Raw genomic sequence first — 24,801 nt, 5'->3', positions numbered from 1 at the left:
TGTCTGAAAGCTTGATTATCTACTATAAGCACATGTTTTTCAACTGCAGATAAACACCGCCACATCTGTACCAAGTGTCGGGATGGTAACCCCAGGACTATGGACTGCTTCATGGACATAGTTCTTGTCCAAGATGACTCTTCCAGCATCCCCCATAGTTTGTTTGGGAACACCAAGCAATACATGGTCGACTTCACTCAATGCATCAACTCGTTTGATGACCGAGTAAGTCAGTTTTTACATTTTTTTTGTACGCACCGGCTATGAGCCGATTGAAACCTTCATGGTTGTTTGGATCAATGGATCCATGGTTTTGTCATCCTCCTACGTAGGGACATCCAACAGCGAAACCGCCTGTCTGGATGTACTCTGCTCTTTCAACCGTCACCCTTAGTTCCTGACCGCCCTGCTTATAAATATTAATGAGCTTACCCTTATACATGCGAGGCCTCTTTTGAAAACGGAAAGGCCTTTTCTCTGATTGGCTGACAGCTGCTTGGGGGGGGGGGGTTGAAAGGGCAGGGTACATCCGGACGGGCGGTTTCGCTGTTGGATGTCTCTGCGTAGGAGGACGGATTTTATCAATTTAGTGTAGCCATTCTAAAGGCCACTTCCAAACGCGTTTGTTATGCGACCGAGTCAGGATTGCCTAGCGGTCAAAGGTGCTGCGTTCACTCTCAGTCTGGTCCTGTAGGCATGGGTTCGAATCTCACTTCTAGAAGTATTTCTTTTCTGTAACAAATCCCACGTAAATGCCTTTTGACAGAAAATAGACTTTGAAGTTTAACCGCTCTCTTTTCATGTGATTTTGTTTAACATCCAGGACTTCTTTCCAAAATATGCACCGGCCAGCTTATTTCAAAAGTTTTCTTGTTTAACGAGTTTTCTTCAATCTCCAAGCATATCGGGGCCAAAAACAGTATCCAAGGCTAAACAGTGTCTAACTGCCAAAAATCCCAACCCATCCACATGCAGTCGGTTAGAAGAAAGGCTATTAACTTCGAGTTAATGAATGAATGATTGAAGACCTTTATTTCTCAAACGATGCCCGACTTCAGAGGACACCTAATACTAATCTAAAACATAGGTTCTAAAGCCACTCTAATACACAGGTTCGGCTTCTTCTCGTCACTTATAAGTGATGGAAATGTAGCTTGAGGGCGAAATGCATATGCCCCAGAAGTTGACAAAAATCGGTGTCATGTCACACACAGGACATGTCTGGATCACCCGTGTCAAACATTAGCACAGCCCAGGTATGACCATGGAAGATATAGAATACAAGTGTATTCAGTATCATCCGGGGTGATGGTAGTGTTCCTAATTTATCCGTGGTGTAGCCTATATATATAAAGACGGGCTATTTAGGGATATCGAGCGGACGAAAAGTGATTTCATTCTGCTAATTTTGAAAAAAAAAATGCAATTTAAAACCACTGTCTGTTGACTTGATATCCCTAAGTATCCCGTTTCTAAAAGCAACGGATATACGCTACCCCGCGGATAAAGGTGAACTGAGTGCTTTGACTGATGCTCCTTTCATTCCGAATATGACATAGGTTGGAGCTATTCTTTACAACTGTGAAGCGAGGAAGGAAATCGGTCTGGACGAGTACACAATTGGTGACCTGGGACTTGAGGCTGACCTCGACTACTTGATGCAGCAGGGGGGAATAACCCGAACCGGCCCGGCTATTCGCTACATGAGAGACACGGTAAGAATGCCGATCTATAAAATAGTAAATGTGCAATAAGTACATTCATAGTTGCGAGTAGTCATGCGCAACCACAGGAATTTTTGATAGTATATAAATGTCAAAAGTGAAGGCACCTGAGACACAAACAAAGAACATCTGGACATTATTATGCAAATTGAGAAATGGACGAAGTAAGGACTGTTTGCCAGCATAGTGGCAACTTAGGGGCATTCACCTAAGGCATATTACCCACAATGCCTGTCGCCGCGCATGCTTACGCAGAAGTGTGAAAGAGCTTGTAGCCGTGAATATTTTTTATGGCATGTTCTCTGGTTTTCAATGAACTGGATTGGAAGCGCCTGAACCCCGAGAGAATCAGCTATAAAGCAGAGTTCGAAATACTTTTTTCTGCATACCTGCACTGCATGTAACAATGAAAGTTACTTGCACCAGACAAATCCTACCTGCACCACTCTGAATTTAGGAAGTATGGATCCTACTAATATTGTTGAGGAACAATTGCTATGCTTTCTTTTATACCTAATAGGTAAATAAACAAATGATAGGTGTAAACGGTCAATGCAGTTAATAACAATTCACATACACCTACATTATGAGGCATCTATGTATAAAACCCAGCACATGGACCAGTGCAGGTTAGGTACAGGTAGACATCAGAAATACCTGCACAGCTCCAGTTTTACCTGCACTAACCTGCAGGTGGTATTTCGAGCCCTGTGAAGGAAAGTTTTCTCTAACCACTGTTTCTTGTTCTGTTTTCTTTAGACTGCTTTGACATGGCGTAATGGGGCTCGTCGAGTGGCGGTAGTTCTGACAGACGGCTACATCCAAGGCTATGTATGAAATTTTCTTCTACTTTGTATAACGATAGTTCACTTCTATCCATGGTACAAATTTACTTAGCTAATTAGAGATATCAAGTCGACAGTACTTTCAAATTGAAATATTGTCAAAATATCATTGTTCACATCTAGGTAATCTATGCTCGGTTGCGTGTTGTGTAACTAACTCACACAGGTCACGATGTTCAAAATCAAATCATTTACCACGTAGGAGAATCATGGATCATGACACTTTTGAATGGACTATGAAAATCAATGCCACATTTTTATAATCTATACTTGGTTATGTATACCTTCAACTAACTTACACAGTCGAAAGTCCAGTCATTACTTAGAAGAGTTATGGCACTTTTGCATTAATTACTAAAAGTATTTACAAATTTAACTACTAGTTGAAAGTCCAATCATTTACCACTTATAAGAATTTTGCCAGGGTCGAGCTTAATTTTTCCCCCGAAACTATGCTGTTATATCTAATGGTGCTCGGCAAATCTGCGAACCTTGCGTAATCTCTTAGACTCAGGCGTATTATGGTAAAAAAATGCCATGTCACTTTTAGCTCACTGACTTAAGTCGGCCTATAGATACTTTGTTCTGTAGTACATGTCTGGGGAATAAATAGGTCAAAGCAGTTCCATGGCGTTTCCAAGTAGATTTTTATCTACTGTGACTGTGTCCAGGGCACTTTTATGGAGGTTAAAACCATCACTCTTTCCTCCCACCGCCATTTCCCTCCCCAAACAAAGTCAGATACCCATTTTGACACCAACGAGGAAGGAGTAAAGTCGTGTGCCTTTTCCTTCACCTAAGTATAGAGTTAACCTCCCATACACATAATGACCCTACTGTGATCAGCAAATACAGAGCCTATGCACAGACTTTATACAGCCTTTTTCATTCTCTAGTGTAACAGTGGGGTTCAAGCGCTAGCAAACTGATCACGCCAACGGCTCTAGAGGTTTTGGTGTTGTGATTTGCACGTTGGATTTGTACTCTGCCGACCCGGGTTCGATCCCGGGTGCCGGCAAGTTTGTTTCTTTCTGTTCTTACTCGCTGACGAATTCTTACATTGGTTCCCACACCGGCCCTGTGAGTAACAGGCTAGAAATATGCCACACAGAGAGTAACAGGCTTGCGGATGTGCCACACTGTGAGTAACAGGCTAAGATGTGCCACACAGGGATATCGATCTCGGAGATTCGAGGACGAATCTTGAAAAGAAAGGGGGAGTAGTGTAACAGCCAAACTGACCATGCCAACGGCTCTAGAGCTTTTGGTGTTGTGGTTTGCACGTTGGATTTGCAATCCGCCGCCCCGGGTTCGATCCCGGGTGTTGGCATGTTTGTTTCTTTCTGTTCTTACTCGCCCCTCCGAATTCTCCAACTCTTTCTAGCCACTGGATGACCATGTCGCAGAAGCTGACGCAGCACGAGACGATGGGATCACCCTGTACAGCGTCGGTGTTGGAGACCCCGTGAACAGCGCAGTGCTCTTGGACATCGCTGAGATCCCCCCAAATGTTTTTGACGACACCGACCCATGTGCTCTTTACAACCGAATACTACAGGACCAGTGCCGTACGTATAACTTATTAACGTACAGGGTACAAATGTTCCCTATGTTTGTTTGTAAAGCGTTCCCTGTGTTTGTTTGTAAATCGTACCCTATGTTGCTGGCCACATGACTTAGTTTTTTAATGACATCCGCGCGCGCATTGATTTTTACCTATTCTAGAATGAGTTCGCCTAAAATGTGGAAAAAAGGGGCCACATGAGATCCAGCTTGTAGCATTTTACGCTTGCCATGCGCCAGAGGATCTGCTTGCTCTCCAGGGTAAGGGAACACATGGTCCAAAAACAAAGTTCCTTCATCATAATGTAATTAAAAACTTTGATTGTAGAATATGATTATGGAAGCTAGAAACATAAAACTTGATTAATCTCTGTCTTTTATGTAAATTCACAGCTGGCAACGGTGGTGGTGGCAACGGTGGTGGCAACGGTAACGGAGGCAACGGTGGTGGCAACGGTAACGGAGGCAACGGTGGTAGCGGCAGTAACGGAGGCAACGGTGGTGGCAACGGTAACGGAGGCAACGGTGGTAGCGGCAGTAATGAAAGCGGCAGTGGCTCCGACAGTGGCTCCGACAGTGGCTCCGACAGTGGCTCCGACAGTGGCTCCGACAGTGGCTCCGACAGTGGCTCCGACAGTGGCTCCGACAGTGGCTCCGACAGTGGCTCCGACAGTGGCTCCGACAGTGGCTCCGACAGTGGCTCCGACAGTGGCTCCAACAGTGGCTCCAACTGAGACAACGATCTCCATCACTATTGACCCTATTACGACCCTATTAGGATGACTGCGCCCCTAAATCATGCAAATTACCTACAGAAACCCTGCCATAGTAGCACAATACATGATTTAACAGATGTATTCCACTTGAAAAACCCTCATTGTTTAAAATGATTTTAAAACTAGAAAGGCCGACATTTGCTTACAAGGGCATAGGAGCCAAAAATAGACATTTTAGTCAAAAATGGCCAAAAAACCCCAAATAAATAATTTTTGAAGTGGTCTATGAAGAAAGTGTTGATTAGTTCCTGTACTCATATGTCCAATGCACCTCTGTACCAAATTGCAGGTCATTAGGGTTTAATACCAGGGCACAGGGGCCCAAAATATATATATTTTATCTAAAAATGACCAAAAACCCTAAATATCATAATTTCTAAGGCCTCTATAAAAAAAGTGAAGAAAAAGTCTGGGGGTATTTGCTATCCCTACCTCCATGCCAAATTTCAGCTCAGTTGGCCCAAAAATGAAAAAGTTGAATCCAATTGAAGATTTGACAGGAGAAGAAGAAGAAGAAACCAAGCAAAATCAATATATTGCAATCCATACTGTAGTATGGGATTGCAATATAACAATATATTGCAATCCCATACTATGTATGGATTGCAATATAACAATATATTGCAATCCCATACTGTAGTATGAATTGCAATATAAGAATCTGTACCAAGATAGTGACGCTATTCTGTAGCACCAAAAGCCCTTATTCTACTTAATCTAGAATAAACATTAATTAAAACATGACTTTAGGTTCAGAACAATATCTGTTAGCAAGGCTTAATATAAGAACAGGAAGGCAAATACATATAGATCTGTTCCAAATGCACCTTTTAACAATCAGTCATCAATTCTGACTATATTCCAATGGATTTTAGATAAATTATATAGATACTATTACATATCACGCTACAAATAGGACAATGGTAGCATTACATTATCATCATCATATCATATGTTATATCACATCATAACATATCATCAATTTTCTTCAAGTCATCACATATTATCATATTAAAGGATCAATCTTTTGGTACTAAACTCCAGAAGGGAGTGTTGTTTATTCCAAATTAGCAGCCTGCAAAATTTCACATGTGGTTAATTACGCGAGGTGTGATTGTAAAACTTACTAAACCCATGCAGACACTACCCATGCATTTCCTATACGTAGACACTTCCTTCATTGTTGATATTTTCGCCATACGTAAGGGGCGATGTGCACACCAAGACGGCTAGTTGTTCACAAGGCATCTAACACAAACGAGTTTTTAACATTGCCCCTGAAATTGGTTTTGTTACCAAACTAGAAACGTAATTCTATTTAAAGAGAACTTGGGTAGTTTAGCACCATACTGAATGCCTTTTGATGTACGCGATACTAGTGGGTACTTAATCATACAATATGAAGTAACATGCGTGTTTTACTTCCTAAAATAAAGGCCTATATCGGAAAATAACACACTCTTATGGAGTTTAGGACCCCTCTAAGGTGACGAAGAAGCTAAGGCTTATCGTAAAGAATACTTAATATTTATTAGCAAGCATCTATATCCGGAAATTTATCATAGGAAGTTGGTGAGAGTCTGAGAGATATATATTATAAGACATTAGATTTTAGAATAAACTTGTCAGTAAAAGTTTGGAAAGTAGCTTTTAGTCCATTATATTTTTCCGTTGTTAATTTATCAATTTCATTGTATTATCCATCGTTGAAAAACTTATCTAGTCTTATATTATGATTCCACATTTGCTACGAACGTGCATTCGTGGGTCGAGTTACCGAGAAAAAAGGGCCCAATTCCCCATGATCATAAGCCTGTTGTATTTTATGATAGGCAGTGTGTTTCATGTCATTGAAAAGCTCGTCTATTGTCCTTGAATGATATTCATAGATAAATCAAAAGGGAAATAACGTCTGTCTTATCTAAATCTATTTCTACTCAAGCTATTTGATGGGCTTGACTTCTTTTCCTTATGCAGTAGGAGATGAATTGTCCAACATTTTCATATATAAAGGGGTTGGACGAGTTAAGCAAGAAGATTGATTTTTGTTGGTCGGTAAGTTGATAAAAGCTTGAGAAAGTTTTGCAGATTTTAAGGAAAAGTTCCTTTCTTTCGGAATTGTAATGTGAAAATTGACAAATGAAATGAAGTTCATCTTCCACTGCTTTCCCTGAACAGTATTTACATGTTCTCTCGTCAACGGACAGTTTGACAGTTTGATAATAGTAAGTTATAAACTCTTGTAAATGAAAATAGAGAGGCTTTGCAATGATTCATAACCAAATTGATAAAGGCCCAACAGAGGTATTGTTTGACTAAAAGCAAATTTCCAAACTTGCTGTGGTATTATACTTAGTATATATATATATATATATATATATATATATATATATATATATATATATATATATATATATATATATATATATATATATAGTTATTATAGTTAGTATACTTGGCCAGTATATTGTTGATGGCTCCGATATATACTACACTCTCCAAGCAGAGGTTAGGCTCCGGCTAAGTGCCCTATGTATTTTTCAGGCTTTCTATTTTGTCAGGTTTTGCCTTTCTCTGGCAGCTAAGGTAAAGATTTGACTGGTGGATAAAAGGAAAGCCTAATAGGAATTAGAGAGATCAACAAAAGCGCCAAAACAAGACACCAAAAACATGGCGGGCAGTCGGGAATGTTGCTTTATAAAGAAACATGGAGAAAACCTCCGCTATGACGTCAAATTCCCACCAACACAAGCTGTGAGATCAACCCCCCCCCCTTATTTCTACACTGCCAAAAATGCTTTTTTTCTTGCTTTGCTTCCTCACAGAAAATCTATCTTCCCAGAAGAAAATTGTTCTGTCTCCAAGAAATCTTAGTAAAATGTGCTTGTCAATGGGCCAAGCAAATTTTCGCTTGTTAAGCTTCTGAGATAATTTAAGATTCGTTTTCTTACACTACCAAAATGCTTCCAGGAAATAAGTCCTGTCATATTCGGAGAAAGGGAAGAAAAAAATTCTCGTATTTCTTAAGAGTTGAATCTGGTTATGAAAAAAAAACACAAGAATTTCTATACTTTTTTTCTTGCATTATAAGAAAAAAGTAGAAGATTTTGCTAAATTTCCATAATTTTTTTGTAGTTTCCTGCTTTTCTTGAATCTAATTCTACATTTTCTTCCTGCAAGAATATTTTTCTTCATATACGAATTGTCCATGGGGTAAGCAAAACAAGAAAAATTATTTTGGGCAGTGTATGGATTTTTACTCTTGTGCGCCTGCATGAGAATCAGTTTAGGGTCAAATGATACGTTAGAAGCTCCGAGAAGGCACAGGGAGACAGTTTTCTCGTGTCTTTGCTTTCAAAAACCTCCTCAAAAACCATAAATTCCAGCGGCCTATTCTCTTCTTGGAGAGTATCTCGCACAGCAGATGCATGTTTCCATGCATTGCGAATGTGCCTTTCTCTCGTAAGACCATGAAATCGTTATAGGCTATAATACTTATAACCATGTAACCAAGAAGCGTGAAATAAAAAGTGATAGACAAAGACTGCGTATTTGTCTTCATTTTTCAGCATTAGTATGCAACGTTGTGTTTTTCTGTTTTTTAATGATAGGCCATGTTAATTCGATTATATGAATGACATCCATGCACTAGGAACCCTAAAACTAATGTGAACCTGAGGAAAAAGACATTTGGCCAGAACAGAGTTACCTTGAAGTCTTGGAGGTTGAACAAATGACTGAACACCAAGAGTTTGGTTTCCCCATCCGTAAATTCTTCATATTTGTTCTTTCATATTTTCCAGTTTGACCTTTGAAATTTCCAAATAACTTTGAGTTAGTATTATGACAAAATTAGTATCCGTTGTAAGATGTACTTCAACTTACCGCATATATTTGGTCATTTTGCTGCTTTGTATGTACGATTGTGTGGTCGTAAACATATGTTTTTTAGAAACCGACGAAAATTGATGCACGCACAGATATCATTCATATAACCCGACCAAGATGATCGCATGACAGTATTTTATATCATCTGACAATGTTAAAAAGACATATGCCTACGTTCATGTGACGAACATGTGCAGGAAAGTGTAGACCCGCCATACGTATCTACTGATTGTACCTGTACGTGCTGATGCAATAATGCGATGATCTTTATTTGCATGTTCTTGCCCTCATGGGCTAAATGCAGTGATTTGATAGTATTACATGAAATACTAAAGACTGCTAGTAGATACTTTTACAAGTAGTGTTACAAATGAACAATTGGATAGGCAAAATATCTGGAGCTATGCTATCACTATAACTATTGTTTACATGCCTCTTCCTAAGCGTGTCCTTGGTTGATCTACAGAATACTATGAACACTTGTAGGTCTAGGATATGTCCTTGGTCAATCTACAGAATACTATGAACACTTGTAGATCTAAGATGTGTCCTTGGTTAACCTACAGAATACTAAGAACACTTGTAGTAGGTTTATGAAGTGTCCTTGGTAAATCTACAGAATTATCACTTGTAGGTCTAGGATGTGTCATTGGTTAATCTACAGTCATTGGTTAATCTACAGAATACTATGAACACTTGTAGGTCTAGGATGTGTCCTTGGTCAATCTACAGAAAACTATGGACACTTGTAGTAGGTTTATGAAGTGTCCTTGGTTGAAATCTACAGACTTAACACTTGTAGGTCTAGGATGCGTCCTTGGTTAATCTACAGAATACTATGAACACTTGTAGGTCTATGAAGTGTCCTTGGTCAATCTACAGAATACTATGAACACTTGTAGGTCTATGAAGTGTCCTTGGTCAATCTACAGAATACTATGAACACTTGTAGGTCTATGAAGTGTCCTTGTGTCTCCTTGCCACGTGCATGTTTAAGGAAGATTTCTGTGCGAAGCTGTTCGGGCACAGCGGACACTGATAGGGTCTCTCACCGGTGTGCGTACGCAGGTGCAGCGTCAGGTGATCCTTGCGGGTGAACCGTGATGGACACACCACGCAGTGGTAAGGCTTCTCCCCCGTGTGGATTCTCACGTGAGTCTTCAGGTGACACAGCATCTTGAACCTGAACTTGCACTGGCCGCACTCAAATGGTCTCGCGGCATGATCTTGACTCACCCCTACAGCGCTATGAGATGGGAGGTTTTTCTGAAAGACATCCTGATTAGCTTGAGCAGTTACAACAACCCCCTCACTTGTTACTCTGTGTTCTAAAGGAGTTGAGAAAGGAATCCCGTATTCTGGTAGTGCAAGAGTACCGGTAGTATTGCTGGCACCATAGTCAAAGCTGTAAGCACTCTCCTCTGTTGTAAACGGGCTCATACTTTCATCATCCTCATCCTTGATTGTGATTACATCATTTTCCTCTGTCCCCATTGGCTGTTCTTGCATTGGTTTAAACACCTTTTCAAGTTGCTGGGCACAACTACTAGTACTAGGTCTGTGTCTATTTTCCAGAACACCGTGACTTTGAGATATAGAGCTGTGAGGTTCTTGCATTGGTTTACTTAACACCTCTTCGAGTTGCTGGCCACAACTACTCGTACTAGGTTTGTGTTTATTTTCCAGAACACCATGACTTTGAGATATAGAACTGTGAGTTTCTTGCATTGGCTTGAACACCTGTTCAAGTTGCTGCACACTACTACAACTACTGGTACTAGGTCTGTCTTTATTTTCCTGTACACCATGACTCTGAGACTTGTGAATTTCTTCGTCAAACCATTCTTCAGAGAACTGCTGTGGTTCATTCTCTGTAGGCGTACAAACATTTGATTCTTGCTGTGAAGGCTGTGATGCCTGCATATTGGCCTGTAAAGCTTGTGCTCTGCTCGTGTTGTCACACCTTATGTTGTTTGCACTATTCATTGCCACTTGTTGTACAGAAGTATCTGAACAACGCTGTCTCTCCTGACTAGCACTACCAACCCCTCCTCCGTGTAGGTTCTTCATAAGGTACATTTGACAGTCTTGGCTCAGTTCGGTGATCTGTAGGTACCACGCTGCCGCAGATATCGCCACGATGTTGTCCTGCGTAAGAACGAAGTCTGACGTGTACATGAAGTCGATTACCGCTCTCACGCCTACTTCTGTGAGAGTGTTCAGTTCGACCACCGTTCTGTCACTGTTAGAGAGTAAGAGGGAGAAGTGGGGGGAGAAGGCTGCTAGGACGCACTTGTGGACGGGGAACCTTGCTCCTTGCACCTGTAAGAAAGGAGTAGAAACAGAAATAAACAATGTCCTAAATCCCGGGATTCGAACCTGTGCCGATCCCGGGCCACCAGACCAAAAAACCCTGCATGCAAAAAATTACGCCAAAAGGCCAAGAGCCGTTTGGCATGGTTGGTTTGGTAGTGCTCAAGCCCCATGTTACAGTAGTGACTACTCCCGTTTCCTTTTCAAGATTCGTCCTTGAATCTCCGAGTTTGATATCACTGTGTGGAACATCTTCTAGCCTCACTTACAGGGTCGGCATGGGAACCAATGTGAGATTCTGAGAAAGGAACAGAAAGAAACAATATCCTGACTCCCAGGATTTAAACCCGCGCTGATCACGGGCTACCAGACTACAAACCCAGGATGCAAGCGATTATGCCACAAGGCTCAGAGCCCAGAGCCATTTGGCATGGTCGGCTTGGTAGTTACACTGTTACGCACCTGCAGCGTTATGTCGCAGAACATGCGAGAATTCCTCTGTAGGTTCAGCTGCTGCTGTAGCTGTCTAGGCAGGCTAACACGTGACGAGCGCTGCGGGCTGCTCCGAGCCGTGGGGGGGTTCAGGGTACCTGCCATCTGGAGAAGAGAAACCAATAAACCACTTTAAGGTTTGAACTACACATGCATAATTCATGGATAATAGTATACATCATACTGAGTTGAAAACATAAACAAAACACATCTGGCATATGAAAGGAGTAGAAACAAACAGAAACAATATCCTGACTCTCGTGAATCAAACCGGCACTGATCCCGGGCCACCAGACCACAAAGCCAGCATGCAAACGATTACTCCAAAAGGCACAGAACCATTTGGCATGGTCGGTTTGGCGGTGCTATTGTTACTACTGATACGTATTCTGTTTACTAAGTTTAATAAATTTCATCTACCTAAAAGTACTTTATATCATTAAAGATCTAGGTTATAAAAATTACTAACCTTCTGAAAGCCAACCTGATACTAGCGTTGTCTTTAAATTTCAACCTCCTTGTTGAAAATCAAGAAGTTACTGTTTACAAGCTGAAGAGGGAGGGGGGCCCGGGGTGCACATATTTTCTGAAGAAACAGGGACATCTGATGACTTATAACAACAGACTTCGACAAATCGCTAGGACACTGACTTATATATGATGTCAATGGCCCCTTGGTTGTGAAATTGTACGTATAAATGATAACAGAACGTTGTATATGACCACAAAACTGCAGCCGAAAAGGTGGATTCTTCTCCTGGAGAAAAAAAGGTTGACCTTTCACCCCATTTATTCCACTTGATTATCTCCATAAGAACACGGTATACAAGCTGTTGTAAACTATTATGCTATTTAAAGTGGTCTCTAATCAAATTGCTAGATACTATTTTAGCTAGAAATGGTATTCTGGTCAAAGCATTAAACATGATTATACACAAAATATATTTCATATTATGGACACCCCTAAGGTTATTTTGGTTTGTGCCGTCCTGGGAACTCCCTTTGGGAATCCAAACCAAGTCGAGGCAGACAAACTAAGATGGCGGACGGAGTGGAAATATTTTCGTCTGCAGAGAAAGGAAGGGGCCTTTGTGCCACCAAAGTCTTCAAACCGGGGAACTTAGTGCGGGCAGCCGACCCCTACGCCTATGTCCTCTGTAACAGCGAGAGAGGAAAGCGCTGTGACTTTTGCTTTGCAAGGTATGGCAACTTTAATCTCACCAAGTGCGAACGGGGAGGGGGGCGTATCGTAGAATCTGTCATTTCTTTTCTTGAGTTTTTGCTCGCATAACGTATTATATATAGGAAGTTAAGCCCTACATGTTGTTCCGTATGGATTTAAGATTTTCAATCTTGATTGAATTATATACAAAATATTTTGCCTAACATATCTTTCAGTATATCTTCTTGCTTGAAATTTAGTCATGTGCGACAAACAGCTTAGTAGCAGACGACACAATATTTATTTTTCATGAGAGTAGAAATCTATAATTTACTTCTGTTTGGTTTTACAAATGAAAATTTTGCTAGATTGTGGAGGGATTTTAGAGAAGCTTCCAGAAAGATCTAGGGTCTGTGTAGTGCGACAGCTGACAGTGGCTTCTAGAACACACGTGGACCCAAATTTGGAAGAGAATTTGCGGAATGTCACAAGTGTTGGTCCAGCCTTGACGCGTGTCATGCGCACTGTGCAGATGTGACTGGTGCCAATCAGACAAACGGTTGGGCATGTTCACATTTCAAGCTATGTTATCAACATCACTAACTGGGAAGAAGAAGCTGAACCTATAGTACTAGAGTAGTTTAAAAGCCCATGCTTTAGAACCTCTGAATGTCACCATGTACTGTACTTTGTTATGACTTTTGGATCAGCATGCCTGTACTATGCTTTTATAATGATGCTTTTAAAAGGCTGACAACTTTTATCCTTCCACATTCAATAATGTTGAACTTCAAGGGCAGCAAGACCAGAAATTATATATGTATGGTTTTCTTATTTAATTTGAATTACCACAATGTAATACAAATGGAGAACAGACAGCAGTTGTTGGTGTCATACACCACATATTCAATATTACAAGAGGGTCTGCATGCTCTTTTCCGTAAGGCGTAGGCAGTCTGTTTTTATTTCCCGTAAGTCGTAGGGAAAACCATCTTATCTACGTAATTCGTAGCGAGGCGACCAAATTTAGCGTAATTGCCTTCCTTGATTTAGCGTAAAACGTAGAAGGTTCTTCTGAATACAGCGTAAATCGTTGTCGGGACCCCCCATGCAGACCCTCTTACAAAGTACATTCAATGAGGTTATATAGAACCTCTCTGGTACACTGCAGATTAAAAGAATTATATACTGTCCATCCTTTGAGATTAAAACAATGAATAAACACCATCTAAATATCAGCACAATAGATGTAACTTAGCAAACAGCCCAGTACATGTTGTACTTGTAACATTAGCTGAATGTAAGAATACACTATTAGTGTAGTACCAGAAGTAATTTGGCTCATTGAAGTCTTACATATATTACTGGAAATGTCTCACAAGAATAAAAAAACTCTAGCAAAGATATTATTTGAAATTTGGTGCATTGGTACATTTATAGTAATACTATTAGTGATCAGTTCACAGCTTTAGTATTTAAAGTTTTCTTATTTCCATTGTAATGATTGTTGAATTTCTTTGATATTTTTGGATATACAGAAAAGATGACATGTCCAGATGCTCTGGCTGTAAGTTTGCCAGATACTGTGATGGGAAATGCCAGGTAAGGTTTTGACTTTGCTTTTATTTGCATGTGTGAAGTATTACTCTACTAAGTTCACATAGTTTTAGTTTGTGTTCAATAAACAATGTCTATCTTTATACTAGTATGCTGACTTTTGACATCAAATTGGCTCCCTCACCTTATAATTCTTTGGCCCTTACATGGTGAGGGTTTTTTGAAAATTTGTAAATAAGTTTTCATTCTAACTTAAGGTTACCAATTAGAGGACTTGATTCTGTTTACACCACATGTAATTTGAAGGAATTTTCGTATCAACATTTCCCATATTTGACGTTGCTACACAAGTTATTCTAGCAAAGAACTAATACACAAGTGGAAAATTAGTGTAATAGTTCTCAGTTGCTGTGGCATTTACAAATTATAGCGTGGTGGAATGATTATGATTCTTGATTTTCAGAAAGCAGCCTGGACGGAACACAAGTCTGAGTGCAAGTCCATCAAGACAGTCAAGCCAGAGACACCGACAGACAGTATCAGGCTCATTGCACGCATCATCAACAAAACTGTAAGTTTTGCACTTATCTCAAAAAAATTTTTTTTCAAAGATAAACCCCATTTTTCTTTGGATTGAATAACATATAGACTGAGGAAAATTTTGTGTGTCCTGTTACCCAATCTTAGCCAAAACCTTCCGACTTCTAGTCCTTTTTTTGGTATTAACTTTTACTAGTTTCTTTTAAGTAATTTTTTTCTGTTCAAACAGAAAACAGACAGCCCTGGTGTACCAGGAAACTCCATTGATGAGCTGCAGTCAAGTGAGTGAATTATACAAAATTTTCTATATTGAAAAAAAAAAAAAAGAATATCTCCAAGCAGACATATTCAAATGTTTGTATACATACTGATATTGGTCTGCAAAAAATTTGGCCTCATGAGTAGTATTTTGCTTCCACTGTAGACTAATTCAAAGTGTGAATGTGAAAGTGACTAACTTATGGAACGTCAATGAATACACAAACAAACAGACAGACCGACATCAATATGTACCTACCTGTAAATTAGTAGCCTCTTCCATTGACCCCATGACCTGGAATGTCTGTCATTTCTGATAATTGAACCAAACGTCCTTGATTGAACAGTCCTACCACCTATGAATTCATCATGCTGTCACTTTTAGAAGTGACACAATTCCCCACTTACTTCTTGTGTATTCTACTGTATTCACATAACTACAAACACACCATGATAAACATCCAGACACAGCAAAAACAAAACCTCCATACATGGATGGAAGGATATGAGAGTTTATAATATTTCTTCATATTTCCCCAGATCTGCGAGAGATGCCTGAGAATGTGAAGGAGATGTTTGCCCAGCTGGCTGTGGTACTGAGGATGTACGTAGGGAAGGATGTCATGGACGATGCCAGGGAGATCTTTGAGCTCTTTGGCAGGGTAAGATCTCCTTAATGATGTTTAAAACCTCAATTATTAAAGAGCTTTACATGAATGTATTATACAATGCCACAGATTTTTGTAGAAAACCTATATGGGGTCATTGCAAGGAAGTGGAGTGGAGGTGTGGGTTTTTCCCTATGTGGCATTTTTTAGGAGGATTTTAAGGAAAAATGTGGCAGTCTAAGGCTTCTTGAGGAGGTAAGTACTGTCAGACAGGTCACAACTGAAGAATACAGTAACATGTTGACCAGAAGTAGATATCTCCGGTCAATCAGAATTTTATGCTTGCCAAAGAATCAGCTCCCACTTTAGAGAAAACTTTGATGTTATGAAGTATGATGATTTGTGACAATCTACTGATATGCTGAATACGAAAGTGAAATTTTCCCATTGTTGTTTGTCCACACAGATGACGTGCAACACCTTCTCCATCTGTGATCCTGAGATGCAGTACATTGGTATTGGTATATATCCAAAGTAAGCTCCTTGGTTCTCTACTTTATGGTATGGTCTACATGAATCCTTTATTCATATACAAATCATTAGACATTATTATTATGGAATCAGTTGGTGTGTGTGTTTGTCCTGATGTGTGTCTGTAGTTGGGCAGCCTACCAGGATGTAAAATAGAAAAATTTTGATAGCATACTTGGAGAATTGTATATCTGAGTTGGCTCTGATCCAATGTTGTAGACAAATAGAAGCTGATGGCTCATGGCTGCACCTACATACTAGTACATTTAAATCCTGTTGATATTACACACAGTGTCACTATAATTGTAGTAGTGCTCAAGCCATTGAAAAAAAACTATGTAAAACTGGGATTGTTGTCTTCTCCAAGACATTTTGTTATGAATTTCTACAACACTATTTTTCAATTTGATAGAATGTCCCTGTTCAACCACTCCTGTGAGCCCAACTGTGTTGCTGTGTTTAATGGACTGAGAATGGAGGTACGGGCTATCCAGAACATACAGCCAGGAGAGGAGGTAGGATTTTTATTACCTCCATGAAAAACAGAGGTATTGTTGTTGGTGTGTCTATGTTTCCATGTGTCTGTCTGTGATCAGCATTATTTTAGAACCTCTGAATGGATTGTAATGATATTTGGTAGTAGATAGAGGTTGAGAGGACAAAGTTCAAGATCAAGTTTTGGCACCCTGGTGTGTGACCTTGGCACTATAGCATAACTTACGGTCCTGTTATCTTTTGTTTTTTAAAGAGACAAGTTTTGCATTTCTTTCAATGGGAGATATTCTGTTGATAAGATTCCATCAAGGTTGTATGTTATATGTTGCTTGTGTTTGTTTGTTTGTTTGTTGGTAGGTTGATTTAACAAGATTTAACAAGTTATTGATGTATTGAAAGTTACTTCTCAATTTTTTGTGTATGTGTGTGTGGGCGGGGGGGGGGCGTCAGTAAGGATGTGATTTTATAGGATGTGAGAATTTATAGATTGAATCAGCTAAGAAGATGCAGTCTTATTTCTTTTTTATCTTATATTTTTCTACTGTGTTGTTTTCTAGTTACTGATCAGCTATGTTGAGATGCTGGCCATGTCGTCAGTCAGGAAACAGCAGCTGCTACAGCAGTACTACTTCACCTGCAAGTGTCCCAGGTGTCAGGACCAGACAAAGGTATGGGCAGACATCGGTCATTCAATATACAGCATCTTAACAATGGTTAAGTATACAAAAAAGAGGAAAAAGTGACTGTTGATAACTGAACTTTCTGAATTCTGATGTTACTGGCACACAAACATACCCTCATCAATGAAAGCCTGTCATCTCAGCAGTAAAAAACATCAACAAGAATATATAACGGCAAAACTTCTGGGATAACCGCAATAACTCAGCTTTTCGGCCCTAATCAGGCAGTAGGAACCCTCCCCTTCCCCTACTGGGGGTATGGACACTACTGTCACAGTCATTTTGTATGGACACTACGGGGAGTAGGACACTACTGGTGTACGAATACTACTGGAGGTTTTGCCACTACTGGGGTACGGACACTGCAGTGGATACGTACCGACATTACAGGGGAACGGACACCAGACGGTGAACAGACTGAAATAATTTTTTTCTATTCCCATATTTCAGGATGGCATGATGATGGCTGTCAAATGTGGGAATATCAACTGCAAGAAAGTCATCATCCAAGTTGGTAAGATGACAATTTAGCCAATTTGTCAAACTGTTGTTGGAATTGCACAGTGTCACGATAACTAAATTTTGTATTAATTTTGTAGTAATATGTAATGATGTATCTATAGATGCATCTTTTCTCTACTGATCTACAAGCAAAACACACTTAAATTTGTCCTGTTTTCTTTTTTTCCCAAAATAATTTTGCATAAATCAAGGACTTCTTTACAATGTCATTGCTTAAATTTGCATTGCCTGTAGAAACTTGTGGATCGCCTTGTATTGATCAGTGCAATCAGGGTTGTAGCCAGTGCCTATCCTTCCGTCCTTTGGTACAATTTTGCAGCTGGAGACGAAAAATAACTTTGCTCATTCCGACCTCTGTGACGGACAAAAGTCGATATGTAAAGATGTAAAAGAAAACAGAAAACAGCTGAGTCTACCAGCAAAATTTACACCACAAAATGCAGGAAATAGCATTTCAGAGGATCTAGATTTCAAAATTTTCCAGGGGAGCATGCCCCATTACCCCCCAAAAAAACATGGCGCCTTTGGTGTGATGTCTTGCGCCTTGGGCGCTCGTTAGGATTCAAAATCGAGGGGACGAAAAATGATTTAAGGCTGGCTACAACCCTGAGTGTAATAGTGAAAGAAACATTGCTGACCTACATGTATGTGTATGTGCTTTTTTTCCACACAGACGGTGCCTATGAGACCTGTAAGGTGTGTTGCCATGACAATGAGAAGGACCCAAAGTTCTGGAAGGAGGTGAACAAGGTTACCCAGTTTTCTGAGGAGATGTTGGCTGCCATCACAAGTGCAGACCAGAGACAAGGTGAGGCATTTCTTTCTTCAATGATACAAAAGAAAACTAGAAAGGCAACATTTTTGCAAAAATGCTGAATGTGTTCCCTCTAGCCTTGTGTCAAGCTACTTGCATGTAATACCATACCATTAGGCTCACCCCAAAGTAGTGGGCAAGTGGAAAAAGAATTGGGGCTATGAATGAGGGCATCTGAGTAGCCTGACATGATAGCCTTTGGAAAAACATTAAAAAAAATTTCACCCCCTTGGGTATAAGTTGCATTATTGGTATTAATTTTATTTATTTATTTTATCTCAAGACTGGTGCGCATGCGTGGCCCCAACATCTTTTGAAAGTTGATTATTGAGGGTGCACACCATTTATGTAAACAAGACAATACTTATTACATTTAGTCAAAGTTAAGACACTAGTAGACAACATACAGTAGATCAAGTTGTCAAAAGGAAATGTCCAAGTCCATAAATGTTCAATGTTCAAAACAAAAAGAAAGTAAAAAGATGCCGTGGAGGTCAGTGTATTGTGTCAAAGCTCAAGGCCCCTGAGATGTAGACAAAACACGCCTGGGCATATATTAAGAACTGTTTACAAGTTAGAGGAAGCATCTTTGACATATCACCCACAATGCATCTCATTCCACATGCACAGTTTAAATGGTGAACTGGCTTATTAATGACATCTTTCTGTATATTGAATCTTACATTTTACATCATAAGTAATAATATACATGATTTGTTTTAGACATTTGTTGATGCATTGTTTTTTTTTATCATAAAGCTGTGCAGCATACTTTGTACTGTAGTTCTCTCAATGACACACACATTATAACTTCTTACGTCAAATATAACCTACTTTGACGGATTGAGCCTGTTGTATTGTGTTTAGAACCTAAGGAAGGTCTAAGGTTAGCAGAGAGACTGTTGGAGAGACAACAGCAGGTATTACACAACAATCACCTGTCACACACACACACACTTCTTACCTTATAATATAACCTATATTGAATGATTAAGACTGCCACATGTGTTGTGTTTAGAACCAAAGGAAGGTTTGAGGCTAGCGGAGAGACTGTTGGAGAGACAACAGCAGGTGTTACACAACAATCACCTGTTACACACACACGTATATACATGTAACCTACGTTGAATGATTAAGACTGCTGTACCTGTGTTTAGAACTTAAGGAAGGTCTGAGGTTAGCAGAGAGACAACAACAGGACTGTTACACAATTACAACAATCACATGTCACACACACATACACACACACACGTCTTACCTCATATATAACCTATATTAAATAATTAAGACTGCCACATGTGTTGTGTTTAGAACCTAAGGAAGGTCTGAGGTTAGCAGAGAGACTGTTGGAGAGACAACAGCAGGTGATACACAACAATCACCTGTCACACACACACACTTCTTACCTTATATATAACCTACATTGTTGTGTTGTGTTTAGAACCTAAGGAAGGTCTGAGGTTAGCAGAAAGACTGTTGGAGAGACAACAGCAGGTGTTACACAACAATCACCTGTTTGTGCTGAAGTGTCTGGATAAGGCCCTGGACCAGGCTGTCGTCCTGCGAAAGTGGAACAGGGCGCTCCGATGTGCGCTGCAGACTATCGAACCGTACAAGTGAGTCAAACAAGTTGTACAGTCATAGGTTAGGGTCGGTACCAATACAGAAAATTCAGGTCCGGTTCAGGTCCAGAGGATCAGGTCCAGTTTCAAGCCTGATGCTGGACCTGATTGCCAGCTGAGAAAAGTTGTAAAGGACCATACTCACAAGCGGTCCATTTTGCTACAAAGGAATTTGTTTTGTGGAGTATTTAACTCCCTCTGGCATTTTGTAATCCTATCTTCATGACTGTTAACAATGCTACTTTTGACTGTAGAAACTGTAAAATGACTTTGAACTCTACTGCACTTCGCTCTTGTTATTTTCTTGTAAAAGCTAAAATGTGTGAATGCCTGTTGATTCTGTTCATTGTCTAATTGATCCAATGACTTTTTTTCATGTCTGTTGTTTTACATCAGATTCTGTGACAGATGCAACCAAACATTTGACACTTAACTTGTGAGAAAAAAAAATCTCATTGATAATGAAGAAATCTTGTACCTTTTATGTACATTTTAAACCTAAAAAGGATTCACAGTAAGTCATTGCACAGTTATTAAGTGCAGATAGAGATACAGCCATACTGTTTCTTTAATCGAGGATTCAAAGTAACATTTGTCCTAGCATTTGATTCCATTCGTAAAATAAAAGGGCTCTATGTTGAAGATGTCGCATTATGTTGTATTGTTCCATGTCTTCTATAGGGTCCACTTCCCAGCCTACCACCCCAGTCTGGGTATCCAGTACATGAGGATTGGTAAACTGCTGTTGTACCTGGAGAAAAGACTGGCTGCACTGGAGGCACTACAGATGGTAGGGGGATACTTTCTTACTGCATTATCTGATTATTACTCAACTAAGCTACTGTAATTCACTTTATCTTCTCGGTACCAAACTTTCATGGTCTGAGAAAATTTAACTTGTTCTCTGAACTAAATGTTCACGATGGCAGCAAGTGCGCATAAAAAAGTCTGTGAATTATTTGTTATCTGTAATGATAAGTTCATGTTACAGTCGTCACAGTGAAAACCGTGAACATAAAAGTACAGTGAAAAAATCAGGAATTACAGTATATGTTGTGATGCTGTTTGTACTTTAAGATCTGTTAGGGAAAAATGATATGATGACGATGATTTTGATCACTGATACAATGGAGTTCTTGCTTTGCAATCAGTAGGTCATTGGTGCAAACCCTAGACAGTGTCATACTAAGAACAACAGTATATAATCTCTGCTTAGCACTTAGCACTTGGCTGTTTGAGAAAGATTATGGTACATGAAATTGAACACAACAAACAACCAGTGGTCTATAGGCTGTAGTACAGTGCTTGCAAAACTGTACATTCATTTGGCTGTACTAGTACTATACATGTTGTAAAATGGAGATGGGTACTGCCCCATACACCATAATGTCTGGGAGAAACTTAAACTAACTTGAGATATAATATCAATTTTCTAGCTTGACTTAACTCTGCTTGACTCACTGGCACCCTAGAACTAGGAGGTTATGGGCTTGAACATGTGCTTGCCCGATTGGCACTTTCACTTGCCCGGGACAATCAGGCTACTATTAACACTAATGTGTATGTTTCCTTCTGTACAGGCTGAACACATCCTGAATGTGACCCATGGTAAGGACCACCCCATAAACAAGGAGCTGGGAGACCTGCTGACACAGTGTATGGACGAGATGAGAATGTACCAGGCACAGAAGAAGAAGTGAACCAAGCTGTTATAGTGTAGGGACACTGCTTATTAGGGTATGGTCCAGGGTTCTAGCCAGCGCCCGTCCTTCCGTCCATTGACGGAATTTGCCGCTGGGAACAAACAAAAATTTTGCCCATTCTGTCCTATGTGATGTGATAGACAATAAATGGCCTGTAAAAGATTGAACCAAGCTGAGTCTACCATAAAAAATTGCCTCTCATAATAAATGTAATAGCATTTCAGAGGGTTGAGATTTCAAAATTTCCCTGAGGAGCATACCCTCAGACCCCCCCTAGGATCGTCGCGCCTTCGACAGGATTTCCATTCAAAATCAAGGGGACGGAAAAAATTTCAGTCTGGCTAGAACACTGGTATGGTCGCGACCGTCGAATTTTGACGCTGTATTACAGTGTATACATGTAGTATTTTCAAACAGGCTGTGACAGAAACAACTGCAGAAAAGTATCTAGGACAGCTTTTTATGTAACATTACAGCTGACTTTTTTAAGACACATGCACGGCTTTCTTAAGAATGCTCTCAGTTTGGTGTAGTACTAAAATTGCATGATATACTGTGACCGGGCCCTTATAGAGTACCAAACATTGAGAGAGTCTATAGCCTATAGTTTTGTCTGTATGCATTGAGATTGGCTCATTGAGTATATGAATGAGTTGTGCCAATTGTACCATGAGTATTTCTATGGGAGCTTACTTAACTTTTAAGTACTCTCTCCTCTTCAAATAATCATGTGCCATTTTGGTATGTTATATGTTTGAGGGTTGTAAAATACAAGATGTAGTATCTATTTATCATACTGTACATGCAATAAAAAACTGTTGATGCAGGTGTGCGCCAAAAATTTCATAAGAGACAAAAACATTGTGTAATTGCCAGGAACATTGGGGTGGATGTTAGCAAATGTTTCCAAAATACTCAATGTTGAGATTGTAATAGTGAAGCTGAGATTCAAATGTGAGTTTATAAAAGTGCCATCATGTATAAGTAATTACTGTAATTTACTGAATATTACTGGGAATACTGTGATATTCTCCGTGTTTTGTACCAAAAAGTCCAAAAGATTTGCTATGTGCAAAAGAACAAATGAGTTGACCTGTAGGAAGATTTTAAAAGATCATCATTTCTCTGTATGCTGCATGATATTTATATTATATAGTCAGGTGCACCATTATATAGTTGTTCAGAGAATTTTTCAGTTATAACTGTGTTGAAGGAATTTATTGAACTTTTGTTTGACATCCAATGAAGAAGATGTATTGCTTGACATGAACTTGTGATCAGTCAACAATTACTTTTTTTCTAACCTTGAAATAAACTGTATGTTGTCTGTATATTTGCCTTTTTCATACTTTGTAGTTATCTTGTAAAGGGAAGGGAAATAGTTTTGATACAAATTAATGACAAATACAGGTTTGACTGTATTTTAAAAAAAACAGTCAAACAAATAGCTCACGTTCCCTATTAGTGAGTGAGCAATCCAACAATTTCGAATTCTGCTTCACAATGATAGGAAGAGCCGACATCGAAGGGTGAGGGTAAGGTAAAGGCAAGAAAAGAACCATGTACAAAGCATACTGAAAGTACGTCGATGTAAGTAAGACATCCAGGTAATAAGATACGCCAAAAAAGTAGTTACTCAAGCAACTGGATATGGTTTTGGAAACGGTCAGACGTTTCGGATAGTATTCACTATCCTTCGTCAGTGACACTGAAGTGATCTGGAAGAAACAGGTCTTTTATACTCTAACTATGAATGAAGACAATTTCAGATGTCCAATAGGAAACGTTGCAAGACAATTCAGACTGAAGATGATTTGGATTCCAAAGAAAACAAAGGTAAGGCGAAGTCAGGCTGAAGACAGTTTGGATTTCAAAGCATAGCAAGTCAGTGTCACTGACGAAGGATAGGTCACGTACGCCACGTTTTTTCTGAAAACGTGAGGAAGGAATGGCAAAAGCTGGGAGGGAGTACGTCTCGACGCACGTCACTCACGTGGTTTCTTAAGGTAATAAGTATGTGGTCTGTATGCCGTGAGCGGTTGCGTGTATCGTTCGTTGCGCAAGTGGTAAGTGAGTTACAGTACGTGCTTACAACGTACGATCTCTGTGCGATTGCCACGATATAGTATGCAGGCGTACTCACATGTGCTTCATACGCACGGCTCTCTAGTTGATTTTAGATGCGAGCAAAAAAAAAATCCAGAGGCCCGGGTATGCCCGCAAAATAGCCACCTAAAAGCAACGCCTGAAAGCGTCTCTGGCATCTCGTCGGAAAATGCATCTCCTGCAAACCGTCTTCAAGTCAATCCATCGGCAGTTACCAGAGTACTTCCAAATATTTAATAGAACATCTCACACATACTCAACAAGGCTTAATTCAAACCTATCACTACAACTACCGAAAGTCAGACTTGAATCTGGCCGTAGGAAATTTGAGTACAGGGGTGCATTTTCATGGGACGAGTTGCCGCCCACGGTTAAAGTGCATGGCCACTTCTGCTCTGTCGCTCAAGAAACTGCTAAGAAACGGTAATCACTGCTGACCCCTGACCTCCTGACCCGGCACTAACTTTGATTAATGAGTTACGATTTTGATTTATGTTTATGTATATATTGTTACTTTGGTTTGTTCATTGTTTAGTTTCTTTGTTATGCTATTTTGTGTATGTTATTCTGTACAGGGCACGCCAGGAAAGCAGTGCGCAAAG

The 24,801-nt window shown here is 39.8% G+C and overlaps 3 protein-coding genes across 5 annotated transcripts in view; 2 read left to right on the top strand and 1 right to left on the bottom strand.

Moving 5' to 3' along the window:
- The window catches only part of LOC118422052, an 11,564-nt gene extending 6,427 nt beyond the window's left edge, over positions 1–5,137 (top strand). The window contains exons 4-9 of one of the 2 annotated variants that reach the window (XM_035829558.1): positions 50–225; positions 1,560–1,715; positions 2,484–2,555; positions 3,954–4,137; positions 4,526–4,570; positions 4,625–5,137. In XM_035829558.1, the coding sequence (XP_035685451.1) occupies positions 50–225; positions 1,560–1,715; positions 2,484–2,555; positions 3,954–4,137; positions 4,526–4,570; positions 4,625–4,866 (875 nt within the window). In that variant the 3' untranslated portion in view covers positions 4,867–5,137. Of the gene's footprint in view, positions 1–49; positions 226–1,559; positions 1,716–2,483; positions 2,556–3,953; positions 4,138–4,525 lie in introns of both variants that reach the window. The other variant, XM_035829557.1, reaches the window with a different exon arrangement.
- A 3,907-nt stretch (positions 5,138–9,044) lies between these two features.
- On the bottom strand, positions 9,045–12,371 carry LOC118421286 (zinc finger protein 37-like). Its single transcript, XM_035828514.1, has 3 exons — positions 12,071–12,371; positions 11,572–11,706; positions 9,045–11,118 (listed from the first exon to the last, which is right to left on the bottom strand). The coding sequence occupies exons 2-3, from the start codon at positions 11,704–11,706 to the stop codon at positions 9,751–9,753; spliced, it is 1,503 nt and encodes a 500-aa protein (XP_035684407.1). The 5' UTR covers positions 12,071–12,371; the 3' UTR covers positions 9,045–9,750.
- Positions 12,372–12,609: 238 nt separating this feature from the next.
- On the top strand, positions 12,610–23,054 carry LOC118421372 (histone-lysine N-methyltransferase SMYD3-like). 2 transcript variants are annotated; one of them, XM_035828632.1, is made up of 14 exons: positions 12,610–12,801; positions 14,302–14,365; positions 14,784–14,891; positions 15,090–15,141; positions 15,659–15,780; positions 16,193–16,260; positions 16,670–16,772; positions 17,310–17,420; positions 17,883–17,946; positions 18,628–18,762; positions 20,080–20,132; positions 20,263–20,384; positions 21,072–21,180; positions 21,971–23,054. In XM_035828632.1, the coding sequence occupies exons 1-14, from the start codon at positions 12,641–12,643 to the stop codon at positions 22,088–22,090; spliced, it is 1,392 nt and encodes a 463-aa protein (XP_035684525.1). In that variant the 5' UTR covers positions 12,610–12,640; the 3' UTR covers positions 22,091–23,054. The 2 variants fall into 2 exon arrangements, with proteins under 2 accessions (XP_035684525.1, XP_035684524.1); XM_035828631.1 differs by lacking the exon at positions 20,080–20,132 and having other exon boundaries at positions 20,210–20,384.
- Positions 23,055–24,801: the final 1,747 nt, after the last annotated feature.

Source organism: Branchiostoma floridae, chromosome 8 (assembly GCF_000003815.2).
Source record: "Branchiostoma floridae strain S238N-H82 chromosome 8, Bfl_VNyyK, whole genome shotgun sequence".
NCBI lineage: Eukaryota > Metazoa > Chordata > Leptocardii > Amphioxiformes > Branchiostomatidae > Branchiostoma > Branchiostoma floridae.
Note: the sequence above shows the minus strand (reverse complement) of the source record. Positions and strands in the feature narration are given on the sequence as shown.